This window comes from Bemisia tabaci, chromosome 6 (assembly GCF_918797505.1).
Source record: "Bemisia tabaci chromosome 6, PGI_BMITA_v3".
NCBI classification, from domain to species: Eukaryota; Metazoa; Arthropoda; class Insecta; order Hemiptera; family Aleyrodidae; genus Bemisia; species Bemisia tabaci.
In genome coordinates, this window is record NC_092798.1 from 12,837,967 (window position 1) to 12,860,974 (window position 23,008).

The 23,008-nt window shown below is 39.1% G+C and overlaps 1 protein-coding gene across 1 annotated transcript; it reads right to left on the reverse strand.

Moving 5' to 3' along the window:
- Positions 1 to 8,488: 8,488 nt before the first annotated feature.
- Positions 8,489 to 21,966, reverse strand: LOC109042535 (uncharacterized). The gene is made up of 4 exons (XM_019059341.2): positions 21,825 to 21,966; positions 18,735 to 18,990; positions 14,857 to 15,065; positions 8,489 to 10,760 (listed from the first exon to the last, which is right to left on the reverse strand). The coding sequence occupies exons 1-4, from the start codon at positions 21,879 to 21,881 to the stop codon at positions 10,323 to 10,325; spliced, it is 960 nt and encodes a 319-aa protein (XP_018914886.2). The 5' UTR covers positions 21,882 to 21,966; the 3' UTR covers positions 8,489 to 10,322.
- Between the last annotated feature and the right edge of the window lie 1,042 nt (positions 21,967 to 23,008).

Consider the following 23,008-nt stretch of genomic DNA (forward strand, 5'->3'; position numbering starts at 1 on the left):
TGACAAAATTTGAAATATATCGAAAACACTGCAAAGAGGAGCTCTTTTCATAGCAATAACTTCTAACTTATATCATACCCATACCCGAGGTCAAAGGCAGTTCACAGTTCTACATTTTCGTTTGAAAACTGCTCCACACGATCTGAACACCACATAAAACGCCTGAAACTGCCGGCGTAGGCACTCCGCATTACAATCTTCCGTCCGCTCATGATAACCGGATGTTATATTCTTGTCCTTGTCAGATCATCGGAATAGTTCTTTATGGCTATATTTAATGCATCGATGATGAAACTAAAAAAATACGTAGCCCGTTTCAAAATTGCCTCAGCTATTCTGCACAATCAAGACAATAAATTACCAGGTTACCAAGTGTGGTAATGTGGTGAAGGTAAAACTTAAAAAAAAAAATAAAAATAAAAAAAATCCACTAGCCCGGATATTTGTGTTTTCAATGTGTGTAATATTTACTCTGCGTTTTATCGATCAAAAAGTTGATTTCCTCAGCTAAACTAAAGTTATTTAGCAGTATTTAGTTCAGTGGGTTTGAGAGGAATCAATGTGCGCAGGTATACCGTTCGAATCAAGTCAATTGGTATTTTGCTGTTACGAGTGCCCAGTCTAAAAATGACGAGTGTATGTTATTTTTCGTCAGTTTTTCCGCATTACCTTGTAACCTTTTCGTGAAAACACTTTTTAAGTCGCGTGTCCTCAAAAGTCTGTAAATACTAGTCAGGAAAATACCACACGTATATGAATATGCAATTCAAATGTTTAGTAAGTTACAGGGGCACTGCGCAAAAATTCATTCGCGTGATGATGTTTGGTAGATTCCTCTGCTCAATTTCAGTGAAATTTACAGTGGACATTTGAAGCTGATTATCTCCCCGAAAAACTCAAAAACCAATTTTTATCAATTTTTTTTTCATAAAGACTCCAATTTTTTTTAGTGAAGTGATCTCAAGAGTGGTTGACTTAATTTTTCATTCAACTTTTTTAGGGCAAATCACCTGCGGTGTCAAGTTAAACATTGTCTCTCTATTTAAAATGTACATCTTTTTCAAGCTGATGTTTATTTTACAGATACAAACTGTTTTTAATCTTCACGCCTCGCTACGGATAAAGTCGGCTTTGGATCAAAATCCGGGGCCTCACCTTTCAATAGGATATAATTTACTCCATAAAATAGTTCAAAATTCATATTCCCGTTTGCTTCACATTATGAATTTCAACTCAGATCCTCAAATCTCCCAATTGCTTCATCAAATTCATCAATCCTCGATTCAGACTTGTCTGATCGCACACCACTCAAAATCCGCCAATCTAGTGGTAAATCAACACCCCAAAATAATCACTTTTTTTATAGACGACTTGGATGAATTGATGAATTTATTTTTCCACTCAATACAAATATGTGAAAAGCCAGTTACAAATTCATCAGCATCGGGCCCCCCTGATAACTTATCAGTCTTTCACGGATATGAGCATGAGTTTGCGAGGAATTTAACAAATTATTGCGTCATGGTCGATGGTCGTTTGCTTTTTTCTCGGATAGGGAAATCATGCGATGAAGAAGTAAAAATAACATCTGCAGAACTCGATAGCAGCGTAACTTTAACAGACCAAATCGTAAATTTGACTCGTGGTTTGCGCCTACACGGAAAAAACGAGCTTAGGGTTGGGATCTACATGTTAGTGCTGGACACTAACGAGGGTTAGGTCAAATGGAGCCACCAAGTCAGAGGAGTGCTGGGCACTAAACAGCTCGAGGCTGGGTCACTAAGGAAGAAGTAGTGTCAAGCCCTAAAGTGACTTTGGAGCGAGCGTAACACATGAAACGCCTCCGCCTGGGAACGAACTCGTATAGCGCCGGTGGAAGACCAGCGCGTTACCACCAGGCTATGGTGACTCCGACGTATTGTGGGTGAATTTACACCTGTTAAGCGCAACTACGTCTCGCGGCATCTGATTAGCACTACTCATGTTCAGTGCCCACCTGTACTGCCTTCCGGTGTTGAGCTGTACAGCGCTTAGACGCCAGCCCTCAACTACTCCCCACTAAACGGCCAGTAGTGCTCAACACTAGTCTTGTTTTTTCCGTGTAAACTGCATCTGGAACTCTCAAAACTACCTTATATTTATCGTAAAAAATCCTGCCCTAAATGCACTCGATCTGAGGAAAAAAATTGTACCGAGAATTTTTGACAACAACACCTATGGGTTGACTAAAGAGTCCAAGAAAAGCATAGTGCAAAATACCTCGGACGGCCTGGTTTTCTGTTTCAAATTATTCTGGCGCCTGTTCAAAGGGCAGAAAACCGTCATTTGCCACCCCGACCGCTGTGAGAGATACGATCCATTCACGGAAAGTATCCTTTCGTACGGAGGCGAGGCTGATATGAGATTTCTAGACTTCTCTCTGAAAAATATGAATAAAAAAACTGTGAGATTTTACGAAAGTTACCGCACACCCAGTAAAAAAGTTGTTAGTTCTCTCGGATCGGATCTCTGGACTTTCCTTTTGTATCCTTCCCTGCAACTTTTGGAGAATTCCATAAATTGCACTTTCGAACGAGTAAATGTAGACATATCGCTGTATTTGGAGGGGACTGGTGTAGTCATCAGCGACTATATTGAAGATTATATCGCCCGAAAATTCGATGTAGCCTTGCAAACTTTTGAGTTTGGACTTTCTTTCGAAGGAACCGATCTCTTGCAACTTGATTTTACACCCGGTTTCGGTTCTTGCGCTTTCTGCATTGTCACTCCGCACAGTGCATTCATTCCTCAAAGTTTGGTCATTTTCAGGAGTTTCACGCCCCTAATCTGGGCTCTCGTTCTCATCGCTATAATCCTATTCGTTGCAGTTCAATACGCATTCCAATATTTTCAGTGCGAAGTTTTCCGCCGTCTCTATTCAGAGACAGAAACCGATCATTATAGAGATACCTCTTCGCTGTTGACCGTTTACGCGTATTTTGTATGCGGCAGCCCACCGACCCTACATTTGGGCCGATTGTTCACGGGAAAAATCCTTTTCACCCTTCTCAGTTTTTCAGCGATCATCATCTCCACCGTATTTTTAAGTCGCATGACGACCTTACTGAGCCGCACAGAGAAGTATCCAGAGATTGACAGTTTAGGGGACTTGGAGAGATCAGATTTGTTTATTCAAACAACTGACTTAGAGACGGCCTCGGAGTTGTTCGACCGATTGAGCTAGTCTGATAGACTGAAGGCGAAACTCACTAACAATTTGCAGTATTATAATTGGTACGTATTCACGGACATTGCGATGGGAAGTAATCTAACTATCCCCGAATTTTATGAGAAAGGGGCTTCGTCGAATTGGAGTTTTGGGGCAGAGAGGTCCTCTCCAAAAGATCTAGCGGAAAATGTGGAAAATATTGGGGAGATAGATGCTCTTTTGACGAGCATTCCATTTGTCCTCGGGTCGAAACAGTCCGTCAAGGTGACTCCTTATATTATATATATATATATATAATATATATATATATATATATATTATATATATATATATATATATGAGTCGCTTTTATAGCGCTCTTTGGCGCTGTGCGACGCCTAATCGCCACAAAGCTCGGTCTTCCCACAGGTCATCAGGGAGTTGACAATCTCTTATCTCATTTAACACCCCCTGTCGCCAACCTCTCACTGGGCGTCCCCTACGTCTCCTCCCAGGAGGAACCCAATCAAGCATCTTTTTTGGCAGCCTCTCTTCCGTCATCCTATTGACATGACCATACCAAACAAGTTGTTTGGTCATGACGTCGAACACGATGTCATTTTCGACTTCCATTATCTGACGCACTCTATCATTACGGACCCGATCTCTCCTAGAAATTCCTGCTGACCTTCTCCAGAAATCCATCTCCGTTGCTCTTAGCATATCCTGTGTCCGTTTCTTCAGCTGCCAAACTTCACATCCGTATGTTAATATACTTTTGACTACAGCGTTGTATATCCTCCTCTTGTTATCTTTGGAAATCCGCTGATCCCAGAGGATTCCATTTAACATCGCTATAGCCTTCCTTGCTAAGGTGTTCTTTCCCTGATAGCTTGATCCGTCCTTCCATCCTGGGTCAACCGCACTCCCAAGTACTTAAAGTGCTCGCAGCCTTTGATCTGCTGCCCATCCTCCAACTCAATGCTTTGCTGATCACCGCCAAAAGTCATCTTCTCAGATTTGGATATGCTGACTTCCAGACCCCACTTCCGATACTCTTCTACTAACTTGCGCATCATGTATTCCGCGTCATCTTGATCTTGAGCAACCACCACCTGGTCATCAGCAAAGCACAGAGTAAACAGAGTTTCGAGATCACCCAAGGGGACACCCATACCAGAGCATTTCTTTTTCCATTCTTTTAGCACGCACTCGAAATAAATTTTAAATAATGTTGGCGACAAACAACATCCCTGTTTTAAACCCTTAGTCACATAAAATCCCGCTGATAACCCCCCATGGCACTTAACTTTGGTAAAACTCCCTTTATAAAATCGCTTAACAGCGTCAATCAACCCCCCGTTAAAATTCGATTTTTCCAAGGCCTCCCAAAGTTTCACCAACGGCACGCTGTCATACCCCTTCTGGAGATCCACAAAAATTAAATGCAGTTCCTGAGCTACGGCCATTTTCTTCTCAATGACCTGGACAATAACAAAGAGGTGATCTATCGTAGACCTGCCAGCTCTAAAACCAGCCTGCTCCTCTGCTTCGTGATCCTGCCATTCGTCCTCGATCTTCGCTTTCAGTATCTTCCCGTACACTTTGCTTATTGTCCCGGTCACTGAGAGCCCTCGGTAGTTGTTACAGTCGTCCTTCCTACCCTTCTTTTTGTAAATGGCCTTGATCCAAGACTCCTTTGATACCGAGTCAAAAAAATGAGTACCATGTGATGAAAGAATGCTTGACAACTATTCCGTACATGTTTCCGATGCGGAAATTTTCCTTCGTTCGTGATGAATTCAACCTGTTGATACATCGACTTTGTGAGGGAGGACACACGAGAAAAATGCTCGAAACACTATACCACGAATATGAAGTGTTAAATGTTGTGCCAGTACTGATTGAAACGGATGACGACGAGCCGCGAGCTTATAGTTTCAACGATTTGCAATCCGCGTTTATCGTTCTCGGCGTGGGTTTGTTCGCCAATTTTCTCGTTTTCGTTGGAGAGCTTCTAACTGACCCCAATCGTAATTCGGTCATGTTGAAAATACGCCGAGGCTTTGAACAAACATGTTTCATGAAAAGACATCTTTAAAGAGCGAGGGAGACACAATCGCCCGAATGCAGACAACAATAAAAATACACTAAAATACAAAAAACAAATGGGGATACAAGGCTATAGAGGAGACATAAAACAACCAGGACGTTTCGGGCTAATTACATGCCCATTCTCAACTGGAACAGAAGCTAAAAATGTAAAAATTAAAACGAGAAAATGAGCATGCAACTGACCGAGGTAGGAATCAGTGCAAACTGAAATACAGAGCAAAGATGGACAGAGGGGCACCATCACCTCCTTGATAATAGGCCAACCTCTACACCAACCAAGGAGTATTTATAGAGGCTCTTCTCTACCACAGAAGAACTGATGATAGGGTGCGCTCAATCCATCTATGTCAGCTCTAAAGTTGCATAGTTCACCTTATTCTTGACGATAATTATCATCTCCAACACACATTTTTATCTTCTGTTCCAGTTGAGAATGGGCATGTAATAGGCTCGAAACGTCCTGGTTGTTTTATGTCTCCTCTAGCCTTGTATACCCATTTGTTTTTTGTATTTTAGTATTTTAGTGACATCTTCAAATATACTTCCATCGAAATTGTATTGCATTTTTTAGACAGGAACCAAGAGCATTCCGATGTTGCTAGATTGTACAACTCCATGCAATAAAATTACTGAAATCCTGCAAAAAACTAAATTTACAAGAATAATGTTTGTCTTGAATCTATAATTTATTGGGAGTAAAGGTGAAATTTGTTAAAGTAATCAGTGTATGTTTGTAATGTAAAAAAAGTTGCACAATTTTGGCGACATTGGAATACTCTTAGTTTCTTTTTGCAAAATGCAATCCAATTCATATTTGAATTATGTTCCATCTAAAACAATTTGACTACAGGTTCCCTGGTTCAAGTTAAAAAATAATATTAATTAATTGATGGTGACCTATAAAATGATCTTCGTAAAAAATCGCTAAATGTTATAAACATTTTTCATCATGATTTATCTAATAATGCTGATGCTGAGGTAATCTTAGAATATATGTATGAGTGATGAATGGGGTTAAAGTAATTGAATAATTGAATAAGAATTGAGCGAATGAATGGAATTGATTTGATAATGATTGAATAATTTAAGGATAGATGTTTAAAACAATATCTCACTTGCAGAGTTTAAAAAATATTATCTTTCCTGAAAAATATGAAAATATCTACAGAATTCCTCTCAACTGAAATTTGCACACTGAATCGTAGCGCATTTCGACTAAAAACTTTAGAAAGCTGTATTTTCGCATTTATGATGTCTATGAGTTTCGGGGATATACGCATATCGCTATATTGCCTTCAATTTCGCGGTAGGCCAAAAGCATCACCCGCTCAGCAATGATTACGTACTACTTTCAGCTCTATAACGTGCTATTGATTTTTAAATTTGGTTGAATAAAACTCTAGAAATGTGCGTTTCTCTGAACCCACCTCCTCTCCGCACGGGTTCAAAATTTTACGGAGCTTCATTCGCAAGTGAGCCACTGTGTCTATCGCTCATGGCAAAAAAGTGGCTTAGAGGTGGTTGAGATACATGTAAAACATAAGTAAGGACATTTTCCGACGAGGAAATAGCAGGATTAGTCCTGTTCACTTCAAAATCAGTTGCATCCGAGCAAAATTTCACAAAATTGTCAACGTTCATTCTCACTAGCTAACCGAATCCTTCATAAGAATTCAAGTTATCCTGCCCGTTCTCGAAGAATTTCGTCAAAGATGCATGATTTGGAAAAATATGCAGCTTTTACAACTCTTTTACCATAAATTAACCTGAATTTGAGCAGTTAGGGTCACCTTCCTTGGCAAGATAACAAATAATAGAGCTCTATTCAGACACCGAAACCAAATTCAGCGTTACAACTCTACGAGTTGACTAAACGTAGCTTAACATTTTCATGTACTGCAGTCCAAACCCGCACCGATAATCAACGTAAACACGGTCAATCCTGCTATTTCCATGTTGGAAAATGTGTCCTTCCTTATGTTTTACATGCGTCTCACTCACATCTAAGCCACTTTTTTGCTATGAGCGATAGACACAGCGGCTCACTTTCGAATGAAGCTCCGTAAAATTTTGAGCCCGTGCGGAGAGGAGGTGGGTTCAGAAAAACCCACATTTTTAGAGTTTTATTTAGCCAAATTTAAAAATCTATAGCGCATTATAGAGCCGAGAGTAGTGGCTTTTCAACGCTTTTTACATATTTTCTCAACCTATCTTAGTTTAGGAGAGATTGAACAGGTAAACTTACTTCCTGGACAAGTGGACAACCCTCGTTGATTGCATTGCCTCGCTGTAAATTATGTCTAATTTCACCAAATTCATTCTCTTCTTATCTGTGAGTAATCTTTGCATCAGTTGTACTCAGTTTCCGTTGTTCGTTTTGTCAAGCTACTTATCTTCCACTAAGTTCATGGATCAGAAATTATTAATCGTTTGTTCATTCTAAAAACACTTGCATCATTTTCTCAGTCGACGAAGTTGTTTTCAAACTCATTTTAAGTGGTATGTTGTTTATATAGATAATTTTCAGTGTTGATTTTAAAGGATTTAACGAATTGTTGTTTTATGGGAAGGATTCATGTATCAAATTTATTTTAAAAAGTTAGCCTTTCCGTTAACATTGAGGATAACTTAAGGATTCCTCAATTTAAACCCTTGTATATGCGCTGTCTATTTTAATTAATTTTAGTTGTAAATTCAACTCACAAAAAACCATGTCATTCCTCTGGAAAACCTTGGCCTTATTCTTCCTCCACCACGCTCCTTGAATAATGTGAGGTTTTAATTTAGTAAAAAAATTTATGAATAGTTACAGTACGTCTTGCAAGGTAATAGCTGGAGTTGAAAAATGCAAATTTCTGACTGTCACGTTGCACATCTCCGCTCTTATTTTATTTTTTTCAAAATGCAACTAATCACGAGATTTTTGTGAAATTCTCTGTGAATTATCTTTGATTATTCAAAAATATTCAAAGGGAAAATCAAGAGGATATCTTGGTTGATTCTCCGTCAAAAAATACTTGTTTACATGGATCTAATCTTAGGGGAAGCAATACCAATTTTTGAGAACACATTTCTTAAGTGAGGCAACATTTGTGAAGTAGCAAATCCAAGAGTATTTCATCTTAATGTGTAGCCGCTTCTTGTAACCTCGCTGATCACTATAAACATGGGAATTGAATTACTATATTTTATGTTCATTGCAAAACGTGTAATTGACATTTATTTGTAAAATTGCGAATTCATGAAAAATATTAAGTTGCAAAAACACGTAAACACACAAACACTTATAAACACAAAATAATATCAGTTATGCTAATTTATATAGCTCTTTACTTATTTTAAAATTACGTGGTCCGTTACGTAGACAGCCTTTGCATTTCTGTCTAAATTCTATAAAATTCTGGAGATAAATAAGCTGCCAAGAAAACCCGACTTCAGTTAGTTCCTTTTTTTGCAAAACTGGTTGCAGTTGTGCAATGAGATTTTATTTTTAATTTAAAGCAGGGTTAATTGATACTACGTATCTTACCTCGGCAAACCATTTCACTTATAATTCCTCTCACAAGCCAAATGTTTCGTTCTTAAAAGATATCATTCCAGGCTACCTGCTATATTCCACACCGAAACTTCCTCGGCAAAACTAATTTGTCCAACCCTTCGCAGGCCAAACTCATAACATCAAATAAACTCGTCTATTCTCATAAACGCAAACCAAACAATTTATACGTCTTAAAGGAGTTAAAAAAGACACATCATTGCACAATACAGCCTTTAAATTTAACGTTTACGACGTTTGCAACATTCTGTAACAATAAAATTTTGGCTGTTTTTCGTCGTACTTTACGAAAAAAAAAAAAAAAAAAATTGTGGCCAGACCACTCTTACCGCAGGTCCAACCGCAACTTATTGGATTGAATGTCTGCACGCAAAAACTACTATTCGATAGAAATACGTCCAATTAAATGTGCTGAGTGCAGAGAGGGCATTTCTTGGTTCAGGTGTCTTAAAATCTTCGCTAACGCTTCAACGGCGTATGATTAAAGTAACTCGTATGTGATTCGTTGTGACTTTTACTGAATATTCTCTACGACTTTACAATTCTGTGAACGTAAAATCTCAGAAAATTCGCCATTCTAGTCCTCTCTAAAGGATAAATTAGCACCGAAGATTCTGAAACACCACTACTGAGAGATGCTCATTATGCACCCAACGCCATTATGCCTCAACTGGACCGCGTTAAGCAGAAAAGAACCAAGCAACATTAGCTATCCCCAAATTTAATCGGGCACTTTAATTTCTTACATGAAAACGGTTTTGCGGATTTTTTGTGTGTGCAAATTTCAGGGGATTTTCTGCGTAGTACAAGGTAAATTCCTTAAAATTTTCAAAGGAATCCGCCCAAACGTTCTCTTGTTAAAACTTAAACTGCCCGGTTACATCACGGGAAAAAAATGTATCACAATCCCAACTATACTCCTGACTGATTTTGGCGCCAGATATAAGAGTAGTCGCTCCAGGCAGAGGTACTGTTGATTCTGCCGAAAGTGTAATGGGATCAAACACACCCTTGCCTAGTATAACTACTCTTATATCTGGCGTCAAAATCAGCCAGGAGTATAGTTAGACCGCGTTAAACAGAAGGGAACCAAGCCACATCAGCTACTGCCAAGTTTAATTGGGCAATTTAATTTTCTACATGAAAACAGTTGTGCGAATTTTCGTGCAAATTTCAGTGAAAATTCTCCTTGGTACAAAGCAAATTCCTTAAAATTTTTGAAGAAATCCGAACAAACGTTATCTCGTAAAAAATTTAATTGCCCAGTTAAACTTGGCAATAGCTGATGCGGCTTGGTTCCTTTCTGTTTAACGCGGTCCAGTTAGGGTTGTGATACTATTTTTTCAGTGTATTTGACAATAGCCGATGACGATGAGGCTTGTTGCCTCTCTGCTAAACGCGGTCCAAATGCGTTTGCGCTTGAAATCGGGTTTTCTCGGTAACGAATGCATTCACTCCTGAAGCTTAGTCATCAATCTCGGCTTGGCCAGGTGCCCTTTGGGCAGCAGTGGCGGCCTCTTTTCGCGCAGCAGCCCTCTTCCTCTTTTCAGCTCTGTCCGCCTCCTTGAGAGCCTCCAACATTGCCTCGCAACCAAATTCAGTCCCAGTGTTAATTGCTGCTTGAACCAGCTCTACTTTTCCATCGACGTCGCTTGGATATTTGAGACCGTCTTTCATATCCACGTCCAATTTATCCCAGACGATGTAAGCGTTGTAGAGGGTCTTCAGAGCCTTGAGTGATGCCTCCTTTATGGCATTTAACTCATTCTTGTAGGTTGCCACTGATTCTGTCTTGACTTTATTCTCATAGAATCCCTTCCATTGCTCCAAGGTATACAGTCCTTCACTCTGCTTCATGAGTGCCTTCTGGTCGCGTCGGATTCGGCGATAGTTCCTTTGCGGCTGTGAAACAATAATGGTCCATCGATTAAATGCTTTTGCACTCGGGAAAATTTGGGAAGTATTTATATACTCGCACCGGAAACGGCTCACAATGGATCGAGTCAATTAGAGAGGTCGGACATGAAATTTTTGACTGAAACAGCCAATTTTAATGTCAATTTCGTTACATTTTAAATATTAAAAAGTGTTTCATGAAGGAAATTTCACGAGGAAACCAATGGAACCACTTTTAGAACCTCGAAGTTTTGTAGAAACGGAGTTGTAAGCGTTTAAAGTTCCCGAATTTTGTCCGACCTCTCCTATTTACTCGATTCACCGTGCGGCTCCTTCTGCTCAGAGGGTCCCACTAGGGTGCGTCAAAAAAAAATGAAAGTCTGAAATGTTCCGCTCCCCAGGCGGCAATCGATGACGTTTGGTAAAAAAACATGTTTGCCAAAATTTGGGCCAATTTCAACCATTTTAAATGGTGCCAAAGGTCAATTTTGTGATGAAATTATGATATTTTGGTTTAGACCTCGATTTCGTACAAAAAACTCGATTTTACGCTGAAATCGTGCGTTTACGAGAAAAATGCCAAAGAACTCGACTTGTAGAGGATGAAATTTTACACTAGGGGACGTCTTTGTAACCGATAAAAATCAAATTGAACTAGAAAAACTCAACTCGGTATTTATTTTTTTGGTCCTCAGAATTTCCGAGGTCTTACAAAGTAGAGGTTTAAAAGACTAATTTTTCACGAAAATTAGTCGAAAGAGGGTATAAATGAACTGTAGGCAAGTGTTGAGGATGCAAATGTCATCAGAACTTCCTCAGTTTCAAAAAAAGTTCCAACAATTTTGCACAATCCTCCAAAAAGTGTACGGCTCGAGAAGCAGGATCGTGCTATAATAGTAAGGGGAAAGTGCGGTTTGACCGGGAAAAATTGCGTAACAAACTTTCCCTATGTAATCGTCATCAGTAGGTCCCCCTGAACAACTTCCTAAAAGTTAAAAATGGCCCGACCCCGGAACACCCCTCAAAAAAGTTAAAATTGAAAATGGCGGCCGTAATAAGAGGGTCCGGGAAATCGGTATTTTAAAATGCTCATTCTGTCTCATCATGTTAGGTATCATTTCCTATGTAATTTTGGTCGTAAATTTCATTAAGGAATTCCACAAGGTCCTCCGGCCAAGGAAGGCGCTCCAAATCAAAGATGGCGGCCAAATGTGAAAGGCAGGAGGTTGCATTTTTTTAAATATTCACTGAAGGAACAAGGAAAGTGAAGTGTCTTTATTTTCATGTATTTATGGCCAAGAAACTTACATTTGATGTTATAAACGTATTTAATAAAGGAAATTAAAGGAAACATACGACTACCGAGAGAAACGTAAGCTCAGAAGGGGCCTTGCGGAATTCATTTATGAAATCTACGACCAAAATTACATAGGAAATGATACCTAACATGATGAGACAGAATGAGCATTTTAAAATACCGATTTCCCGGACCCTCTTATTACGGCCGCCATTTTCAATTTTAACTTTTTGAGGGGTGTTCCGGGGTCGGGCCATTTTTAACTTTTAGGAAGTTGTTCAGGGGGACCTACTGATGACGATTACATAGGGAAAGTTTGTTACGCAATTTTTCCCGGTCAAACCGCACTTTCCACTTACTATTATAGCACGATCCTGCTTCTCGAGCCGTACACTTTTTGGAGGATTGTGCAAAATTGTTGGAACTTTTTTTGAAACTGAGGAAGTTCTGATGACATTTGCATCCTCAACACTTGCCTACAGTTCATTTATACCCTCTTTCGACTAATTTTCGTGAAAAATTAGTCTTTTAAACCTCTACTTTGTAAGACCTCGGAAATTCTGAGGACCAAAAAAATAAATACCGAGTTGAGTTTTTCTAGTTCAATTTGATTTTCATCGGTTATAAAGACGTCCCCCTAGTGTAAAATTTTATCCTCTACAAGTCGAGTTCTTTGGCATTTTTCTCGTAAACGCACGATTTCAGCGTAAAATCGAGTTTTTTGTACGAAATCGAGGTCTAAACCAAAATATCATAATTTCATCACAAAATTGACCTTTGGCACCATTTAAAATGGTTGAAATTGGCCCAAATTTTGGCAAACATGTTTTTTTACCAAACGTCATCGATTGCCGCCTGGGGAGCGGAACATTTCAGACTTTCATTTTTTTTGACGCACCCTAGGGTCCCACACGGTTTGCGTCACGATTAAGTGGAATTCAAGGTTATTTTTAAGAAAGCAAAAGTACAAACATATAGCGAATCTCAAATAAAATCCGACAGAATAATTTCGGAAATAGATTATTGCAGGGAGTAAAAATGATTTGCCGCTATACGAAAAATGTGAAAATATGGGAATGGATTCTGTGATTTAGTTACACTGAAAAAAATGAAGTGTTACGCCGACAACCAACGCTGCTAATTTTGCACCTCGAGGTTGTTAAATAAATAAGCCAGGACGGCACACGTTACTTTCACAGCTTCAATTAATGATAATGCTACACAACTGTTATATGTTTCTTCAATAATTGAGGAACTGAAATTCGGCTTCAGCGACCAAAAATACACAGGAATAGTATACCAGAAAGTTTCCTCAAAATTCGTCTCTACTTTACCCTCTCTAGACTTGACTAGAAAGAATTATGAGTATTCGTGAGGCTCTGAGACGGATTACCAAATTTCTCAGGGACTTCAAAAATTCGACCTCGTGATCTCGGGCCGCGGGGCGAAAGTTCTATCCCCTCCCCTTTATCTTCTGGTCGGCCTTGCACGATACCAATGGCCAATATTTCAAAGTAGTTTCACGTGAACTGGACTAGTTTTGTTGCCGTAACAGACAACACATTTTTAGTAGAAATGATAGTCACTTGAATGTTTTCGCATTAATCTTCAAAGGGCTACGTATTATAACGCTTTCTAATGATTTATTGCTCTACCTCTCAATTAATATTATGTAAATTCTGAGTACATGCTGTCTGTTAGTCAGCGTAACAGACAGCACATTTTCGGCCATTTATATATTGAAATTGAAAAGTAGAGCGTTTATCTTTGAAAAGCTTTATAACACGTAACCCTGTGTAGATTAATGCAAGAAAATTCGAGTGATCGTCATTATTACTATAAGTATGACCGAAAACTGTGTTGTCTGTTACAGCGACAAAACTATTCCAGTTATCGTGAAACCATCCTTCAATTCCCAAATAGCAAAATGAAAATATTTAATGGAAAAAAAATTAATGAAGGAAATTTAGAAAATAAAGAAAAAGTAGCAAGCATTATGGAAAGTAGACAGAAAATAAAAAGTTAGTCTCACTATTTACTAGAGATCATAGGTCTATTTCCTGTCTACAAAATGGATCTACTGTCCGTTTAGAAAATTGACAGGGCTATTTCTTTAAGAAAAAATATTCAAAAACCTGATGGAAAATAGAGGAAGATTGGATATTTTCTGTATCTATTTCTTAGAAATTTAAAATTAAGGAAACAGATAGAAAAAACACAGAATGTAGACAACAAAATTGTCTGTTTTCCTTGTATTCAGTGTCCGGAACCTAGACAGAAAATAGTGGTATAATAATTTTCTTACTTCTGTTTGATACGTCTATATTCTTTCCATTTTATTTTTCATATTGGTGACTGCAGTGCAGTCACCAATATGGTCTGTTCTCGTATTTTTTGGCGCAGTGTGACGTAGTAGTTGAAAATTATCACGAATACTGAAGCTGCGTGAAATTGCAGAGACCCAAGTAGCATGGGGTTCTATTTTCTGTCTAGCACTAATTTAGAAATTTTCTATTTTCTAGGCAGAAAAATAAAATGGAAAGAAAATGGAAAGAATATAGACGTATCAAATAGAAGTAAGAAAATTATTATACCACTATTTTCTGTCTAGGTTCCGGACACTGAATACAAGGAAAACAGACAATTTTGTTGTCTACATTCTGTGTTTTTTCTATCTGTTTTCTTAATTTTAAATTTCTAAGAAATAGATACAGAAAATATCCAATCTTCCTCTATTTTCCATCAGGTTTTTGAATATTTTTTCTTAAAGAAATTCACGCCACGCCACTGACTGCAATGACTTACGTCAGCGATGATTTTATTCAGGCGAGTCGTCGTTGGTTCGAGTTTGTTGTTGAAACATGGTTCAATGATGTCGGGATCTGATGGTTTGACGAGCGTGGTAAGCCTCTTGAAATTTTGATATTTGTTGCAAATGATGTCCCTCACTGAGTTCCGGGTTTGACCGATGTCTCTCCTGTTTACTTGGAGGAATCTCTTCACCATTTTTTTCACTGAAAGAAGGAACAAACGGGTTAATGCTGTATGTTCAATGAGGAGCAACACCGCTTATCTGAAAACAGTGGAAAAACCAGCGGGAAAGTTCTAATACTGTCGTATTAGAAAAGCGCTCAGGTGTTAGTAAATGTATTTAATGAAGAAAGGACGTATAAACTCCGTCGACTTGGCTGGGAAATGGAAATAAAACATCAGCTGATAGCAAACAAAGGTTACCAAGGAAACCGTAAACGCGTATTTTTAGAGTCCCTTTATACTGAGAGTCAAGACAACACCCCTCATGGAGTCACAAACGGGAATAAAGATTACAGAAATTGAACGTTTTTCGTAATCTTTGATCGGCCCATTCTCGAATTCCTTTCTTCGTTCCTTCCCTCATTCCGTTTGTTCCTTGCCGAACCCGTAATTCCCCGGTCCATTCCAGATTATAATCTTTGCAATCGGTGAAACTGTAATCTTTATTCCCGTTTGTGACACTGTGAAGGCCTAAAATACGGGAACCAATCAGAAATGGATTCAAATTGTCTTGACTCTCAGTATAAAGGGACTCTACGTATTTTTGTTTCCCAAAAATGAGCTCACCGTTGAGCTCATCAGGCGCGGTTTTTTTTAGGCTTCATTTGAGTTCAACGATCAATTTCGATAAGAATTACTCTACCGCTAAGAAATTTTCTTATAGACAAACGATCGAAACTACCTGCGCATTACGTTAAAAGCATAAAATACAGTTTTCACAGCTTTATTTATTTTAAAAATGGACCCCCCCCCCCCAAAAAAAGCCTACACATCGATGAGCTGGTGCGCCATTTAAACGCATTAGCACTAGTATACTAGTACTCAGAGGCAAGTCGAAATCAAAAAGCGCTGCCTATCGGCTGAGCGCTTAACAAGGATGAAAAAAAAACGGGAAACAAGGCTAAAAATACACAATTTATGAACCCGGCCTTGTTTCCCGTTTTTTCATCCTTGTTTTTCCACTGTTATCGTTGTCTTGGGCTGCTCTTAAAAATTGCTATCTATCTGAAAACTGACTACTTTACAGGACGAACAAAGAACTTCGCAATTTTTGTAATGCTGAGGTTGCCTCTGCAATTTTTGTAGACATTACAGCGTCATTACATCAGTCTCATGCGAAACCGGAGTGAAAATGAAAACATCAGCTACTTGCAAATACTTGTCATACTTAGCAAATGAAAATAATGCGGCAAAGCTGCGGCTTCGAATGCGGCAAAGTTGCTAACTCATTCTCGTCAGAATTGTCGGTTAGGCGGTTCAAAGCCGCATATTTTGAGAAAACTTAACCTCAACCATTCTGAAATTTACAAAATAAGACACTCGCCAACGCGCGTTGATGGCCCAGAGCAAAGATACAACAATTCGAACTTGATGGATGTCCATGTTGCAATGTTGCATCTGCAACATTGAAGGCGCGACGGCGGGAGCAGGCGTGAACTCGCAATACTCCGCTCTATGAGCGGGTCAGTGAAGTGTCAGTGAGATGCCGCTCAAATTAGGGAGAAAAGTAAAGCAAAAAAACAAAAAAACGAGCCCCCATTACGTGTCTCCTATCTGCAGATGTATTGCTCGCGTAGCTATTGGAGCACCACAACAAATACTACAAACGGTAACTAACACAACATGGAAATAGATCAACGGAATCAAAGAACGTGCTTTGATGACGGCGCAGGGATACAACTATTCGTGCTTGACGGATGCCCGTGCTGTATCTGTTAGTTTGAAGGCGCCATGACGTGAACTCACGATGTTCCGTTCTATGCTGCCAATGAGGTGTCACCATCACTCAGATCCGGGAGAAAAGTGAAGAAACGAAGTCCGAGTATGTCTCTTCAATCTTCAGCCGAGTTGTTACTCGATTTTTCTTTTTTTCCAATTTAATGTTTGATTCTTTTTTCCAATTTGATGTCTGATTCTTTTTTTCAGGATTTCTTTGTAGACCCATACTTAAAGCTCGTATGTACCGGCCCCAAAGCTCCCGTCCGAGAGTCCGACAATATTTAAGGACAAACTCGTAACACAAGTTTTGATCACTTAAATTGATAGCCTTACACATGCTGACTCGAAACATGTTTGTCTGCCACGTTGTATCGTGTGCCAATACGTGGCAGACAACCATTTTTTATGCAGGGTGGATTTAAGTGGTCAAAACTTGTGTCCGAAGTTTGTCACAAAATGTTGTCAGGCTCTTTGGACTAACCCCCAGAGGAAATAGTCGGTTCAATTTGATCTGGCATGGGATTTCTAGGGGTGGTTTTGAAACTAAATTCCCCAACACCCGATTTTTTCTTCTCCTTCAATTTAATGTCATCTTTTTTTACAATGTATTTGCAGACTAATTCTTAAAGCTGTAGAATGCCCTGGGTCAATTTAACCCGGTCTGGGCATCTAAGCGCTAACCACGGCAAGATTCTACTATCTCAGAATTTTAGCGGCAAGTTGAATGCAAAAAGCGCTCGCTGCCAGCATCAGCTGCGCGCTTAAAAGTAGAGAGAGCACGAAAAAAAGTGTTCGGGGTTATTTCCTAAAATTTTGGCACTATACTCCGATTTGTTGGGGGAGGGTATGGATTTGATTGACATGAATCGATCGAAAAATGAAAACGTGAACCGATCGACACCGATTTGATCGACAAATTATTCGAACAACATTGTCGATTCAATCGACATGAATCGATTGAAAAATAAAAACGTGAACCGATCGATGTGATTCGATTGACACCGATTTTTATCGACGAAATCGATCGATTCACGGGTTCGTCGATCGAATCACGTCGATAGACTCACGTTTTCATTTTTCGATTGATTCATGTCGATTGAATCCATACCCGCGCTCTGTTGGATGCTGGACATTTCCCACTAATTATGGTAGTACCGCAACTCAAGTTGGGGTGGCACCGCAACATTTGGGTTGGTTACCTAATTTATCGGGGTACTCCCACAATTACAGTAAAAGCTCGTTAAGACGAAAAATGAAGGGACCGAAAAAAATTTCGTCATAAGCGGGTTTTCGTCTTAACCGTTCTCCACTGTAGACGAAATTTTTCGGCATAAGCGGAAGCAGAAGTATTTTGGAAGCAGTTTTAATATTCGGACAACTTTCAAAATCCACACACACTAAAATTAAAGATTATTTTAAGTGAATGACTTTTTGAAAGATTATTATCCATAAGTTTTAAATTTTATACAATACGAAATCCAAATTTTGAATTTTTTTAAAATACGCAAATCAGTTTATCGCGCCAACTGTCGATTGCATCTCAGTCATCCAGCAAAACAGAGGATACCCACAATCTACTCTCAATCTCCTCTTTTTATGTCAAGGTACGTAAAACTACAACATACGTAAGACACAAGTCTATTTTCCCTAGGAATTGGCTCTTTTTTGTCGTTTTTACCCAATTTCAGGGGAAAAAAATCGGAAATTTTTCTTCGTCCTAACCGGCTTTGGTTACGGGTCAAAATTTCGAAATTTCGTCTTATCCGTATTTTTTTTACATTGACTCTTATGGAAGTGTCAAGGGACCGAAAAAAATTTCGTCTTAAGGGGATTTTCGTCTTAACCGTATTTCGTCTTAACGAGCTTTTACTGTAATTGGAAACATCCAAGTTGGGACTTAACCCTTACTTCTCTTTTTCCGTGAGGCGTACCTTTCTCAATTTTGGAAGCCCGCGCGACCGATCTGCTAATCTTCTCAACGTATTTTGTCTCGATTTCCAAGTGCTGTTCCATTTCGACAACGATGTCATCGATGCTCGAATCAAGGCCTAGAAGTGCTACTGATCTTTTCTCATCTGTTGGAACCGGCACGACATCCTGCACACCATCCGTCACACTATCCGCCCAGGTTTTATCAGTTGATGAATCCTCAATGCCCTCTGCGTCAGCATTTTTTCGTGCACCACACTGGGAAAACAGAAAATATTCTTGTTATTGCGCCAAATTATAAAGGAGTGTTTTATAAGCATTTGGGGAAAACCCGCTCCTAAATGTCAAACCCAACAAAATTAAGTCGTTTTGTCCGCAGTTTAAAAACCGTAAAATTACTAGGACATAAACGTAAAATTATTCGTGTATCGATCAACAGGAATTAAATTACCGATGGTATTATAAGACACAGTAACATCTGAGAAAACAAATTGCTTAGAAGACTAGAAAGTATGGAATATTCTGTCTGTTTAAAAGAGAATTAGGTGTATTCTTAAGTTATACTGGTGATTATGCTGTTTTTACATGTATTCCTTTCATACACTCTATTCACGCTTTCATTCAAGCCTTACAGACCAGGTCAAGATGAAAGCTGCAGAGTTTCCAAGCGTTTTATTCTTATAACAAAATTTAATGAACTAATTGCCTCCGCATACATGTTTTTCAGTCTATTTTGGTATCTTATTGTTGTCTCAGCAATAACTTGGTCTAATCGTGGATATCTGCTCTAATTCTATTCTATATCCTTTTGTCTTCACCCTTTATGAACCAACCAAACGTTTTTCTTGAAATTTCCAGTGAGATGTTCTCTTCGCTCATTCAAAAATATTCACGAAAAATTCTCGAGACATATTCCGATTGCTCTTCTTTTTCTTAAAAATTATTCTAGTCACGTATCATTATATTTTGCAATCAAGAGACGCATTTTTTATTGTAGCCTTCTTTATAGCTACAGTAGATCCCCGGTATTAGCGAGTGGCTTTTCACGGCATGGCATGACCCCAGTATCTGCGAACTTGTGGCCCGAGTATCCGCGATTCGGTCAATGGGCTAAGTTGAAAAACTTGATAACGTCGTCAGAGGCGGATCCAGCAATTTGGCAACAGCGGATTTTCCCATTTAAAGCTATGTTAAATAATCGATTCTTCTCGGAGCACCTGGCCCCTCCAAGAATCGATGTATTTCCATAGGTTTAAATGGAAAAAAGACAATGTTGCCAATTTGCTGGATCCGCCAATGAACGTCGTCGACGCCGCGTGCCGAAGCTTCACAGTGCATATCGGAATAAGTTAGGTTATCACGGAAACCGAAAGTCCAAAATAAAGGAAGTATTAAAAAAAAGGGAAAAAAGAAGAAAAAAATCGGGGTTCATAACAACGTAACTTCGAAGGACATTCAGGAACTTTTAGACAGGCACTCTAATGAACTACCAGAAGAACATCTCGCCAAAATGATTAATTCATAAGGTTTGATTTAAACAACACCATTTTATATTAAGAATTTGAATGAGAACCAAGGTGTTGTATTGAATATTTATTAATTACTGAGGTACCTTTCGCCTAACGCTATGCTTTTATGCTATTAACGCTCTGAACTATTTGACTTTCTCGTAATTTAGACTTTGCGTGTGATGTCCACGATGTATATATTGTTAAGCTTGTGACAACTAGTGATGCGATGAACCCAATATTACAACCAAAATTCTAAAACTCTTCACCTCTATTAATTTAAAAATCTAAATTTTCGTATATACTCCCATTTTCAAAATTATCTGTAAAGACGTTAATAGCCTGAGACGCTGAATGTCTGAAAATTATACTAACTAACTAACTATAACTAAAGTAACTGTGATATATTTATGTTCCGATGAATATGTACTCCGAAGATGGCGTAAGCCGAAAGGTACCTCAGTAATTAATAAATATTCAATACAACACCTTGTTTCTCATTCAAATTCTTAAAATGATTGAAACACCCGCGATACAAGACGCGGTGGAAGAAGAAGGGGAAGATGAGAAACCGCTGCAACTTACTCTGAAAGTGCTAAATGAGTTAATCGGGAATGCCCTGGGTGTTGGCGAGGAGGCCCTTGAGATTGAACTTCATGTAGAACGGACGCACAGTGGATCGAGTCAATATGGGAGAGTTCGGACAAAATTTGGAAACTTTAATAGCTCATAACTCCGCTTATACACACAACGTTGAGGTTCTAAAAGTGGTTTCATTAGTTTCCTCGTGAAATTATCTTCTAGGAGCAACCCTCGCGGTTTAAAATGAGACGAAATAAAGATCAATTTGCAGTTTTAGTCAAAAATTTCATGGCCGACTTCTCTGATTGACTCGATCCACTATGAGGTGTTAAAATTTCAATGTGAGCTGGATGCTATTCTGCTCCCTTATCTACACTGATAAAACTATTTGTGTTCTTGTATTATTTTTTGTTAATACAAGAAGTGAAACACAAACCAATGCAAACTTTGTGTTGATTTTGATACAATTCGCGTGAATTTAGTGCAGGAAAAAATAATGGAGACACTCGGAAAATGCACTCCTCGAATTGCAGCGTTGGTATTCACCACTCGGTTTATTTCATTACATTCCTTCAAAAACACTATAGCTGACATTTTCTTTCGAAATTTTTAACCGAAGGCTTAGGGTTATTTTATGTTTTAATTCGCGTATTATCCAAACTTTCGTGTTGAAATTTCTCTCTGTATGGAGGTTCAAAACGATCTGCCCAGAAAACTAGCACAGCCCACGCTGACATAATTTTCCATCAAAGATTATGTAAAAATTTAAACCCTCCCGGACGCCCCCCATATCCGCGAATTTAGTATCCGCGGAACGCGTCCCTCGCGGACACCGGGGATCAAGATTGCCAGATTGTGCAATAAAATTTGGATATTTTGCATGAAATCAGACGGAGAAATGTGCTGATTTTTCAGCACTATCCGGCAACAATGATCGGGATCTACTGTACATACAATGTTACGAGAGATAGAGAACATGGAGCAAACTAGATATGTCCTTACCTGGACGAGGAGCACAGCGAGCGACACAGCAAAAAGCACTTTGATCGGAGGACCCATGGTAACTTCGGATCAATGATGACTCTTAACCCCAGCACATCTATTTATGGGCGAGTACATGTGCGCGTCATTTTTGATTTGAATGCGAGCGCTGTGTATGACGCATGCGATCACTGTCAAATAGATTTTTTCTCCTAAATCATGAATCCCTGTTTTTCCACCCAGCCATACTTTGATGGGGAAAAAAGTCATAAGTGAATTCATACATTTTCTGATTTTCCTCGGTATAGAGTTCATTTCCTGCGAACGTTATGAATAGGTACCTCTCTTCGAAATCCTGAAATCTACAGGTATGAATTGAGGGCACAATTCTCCACAAAAAAATCAAGAGGAATATTTCCAAGTTTTCCATTAGAAAAATTGTAGTTTATCATGCGGAATATAGCAACGTCCGACTTTTAATGCTGTGTCACCCTTTCCTTTTTTGCTGCAGTTGGTTAACCTTTCCTACGAATTCCTAAAAGGCAAAAAAAGTCACTGACGCACGAATGAACTCCTTCATCAAGGCCACTGGTGGTAATCTAATGGGATTTTTGCACATTCTCCGCCTCCCTACTTTTCCCAAAAAACGGAAGGGGGAGGGGCATCGACGTAGGATGCTAGCGTCTTTCGTTGCTGCATACGTCCCTCGGGCACAAGCCTGACTGTCCATGGCTCTCCTTTCCCATTGAGGAAGCAAGAACTCTTAAAGATCTTTTCCTATAACGTTTATTCCGCGAATTTGAATGATGGTTTATTCTTATTTGAGTCTTTTTTGCTGTTGGCACAACCCAAAATATGCCACAAGCAACAGTTTAGTTAGCTTATGCATACCCTGGTAAAAATTGGGGATAAGAGCTGCGTTTCAAAATACCATAGGAATTCTTTTAGCCGGCTAAAGAAGGCTACAGAAAATCATATAGCTGGCTGTAGAATGCGGAGAAAACCATACGGCCGGGCTATACGAGGCGATAAAAAATTATGCAGCCGGGCTATAGTTCCTATCGCCGGGCTTTACACTTTATCGTCTGGCTGTTGCTTTTCCACCATCGATTATAAAAGGCTATAAAAAATTGTGTAGAAATTCGTGTGCTTTGGAAATCATTAAGTTTGATACGGAACCACATTAATATTTACAAAACACGTGT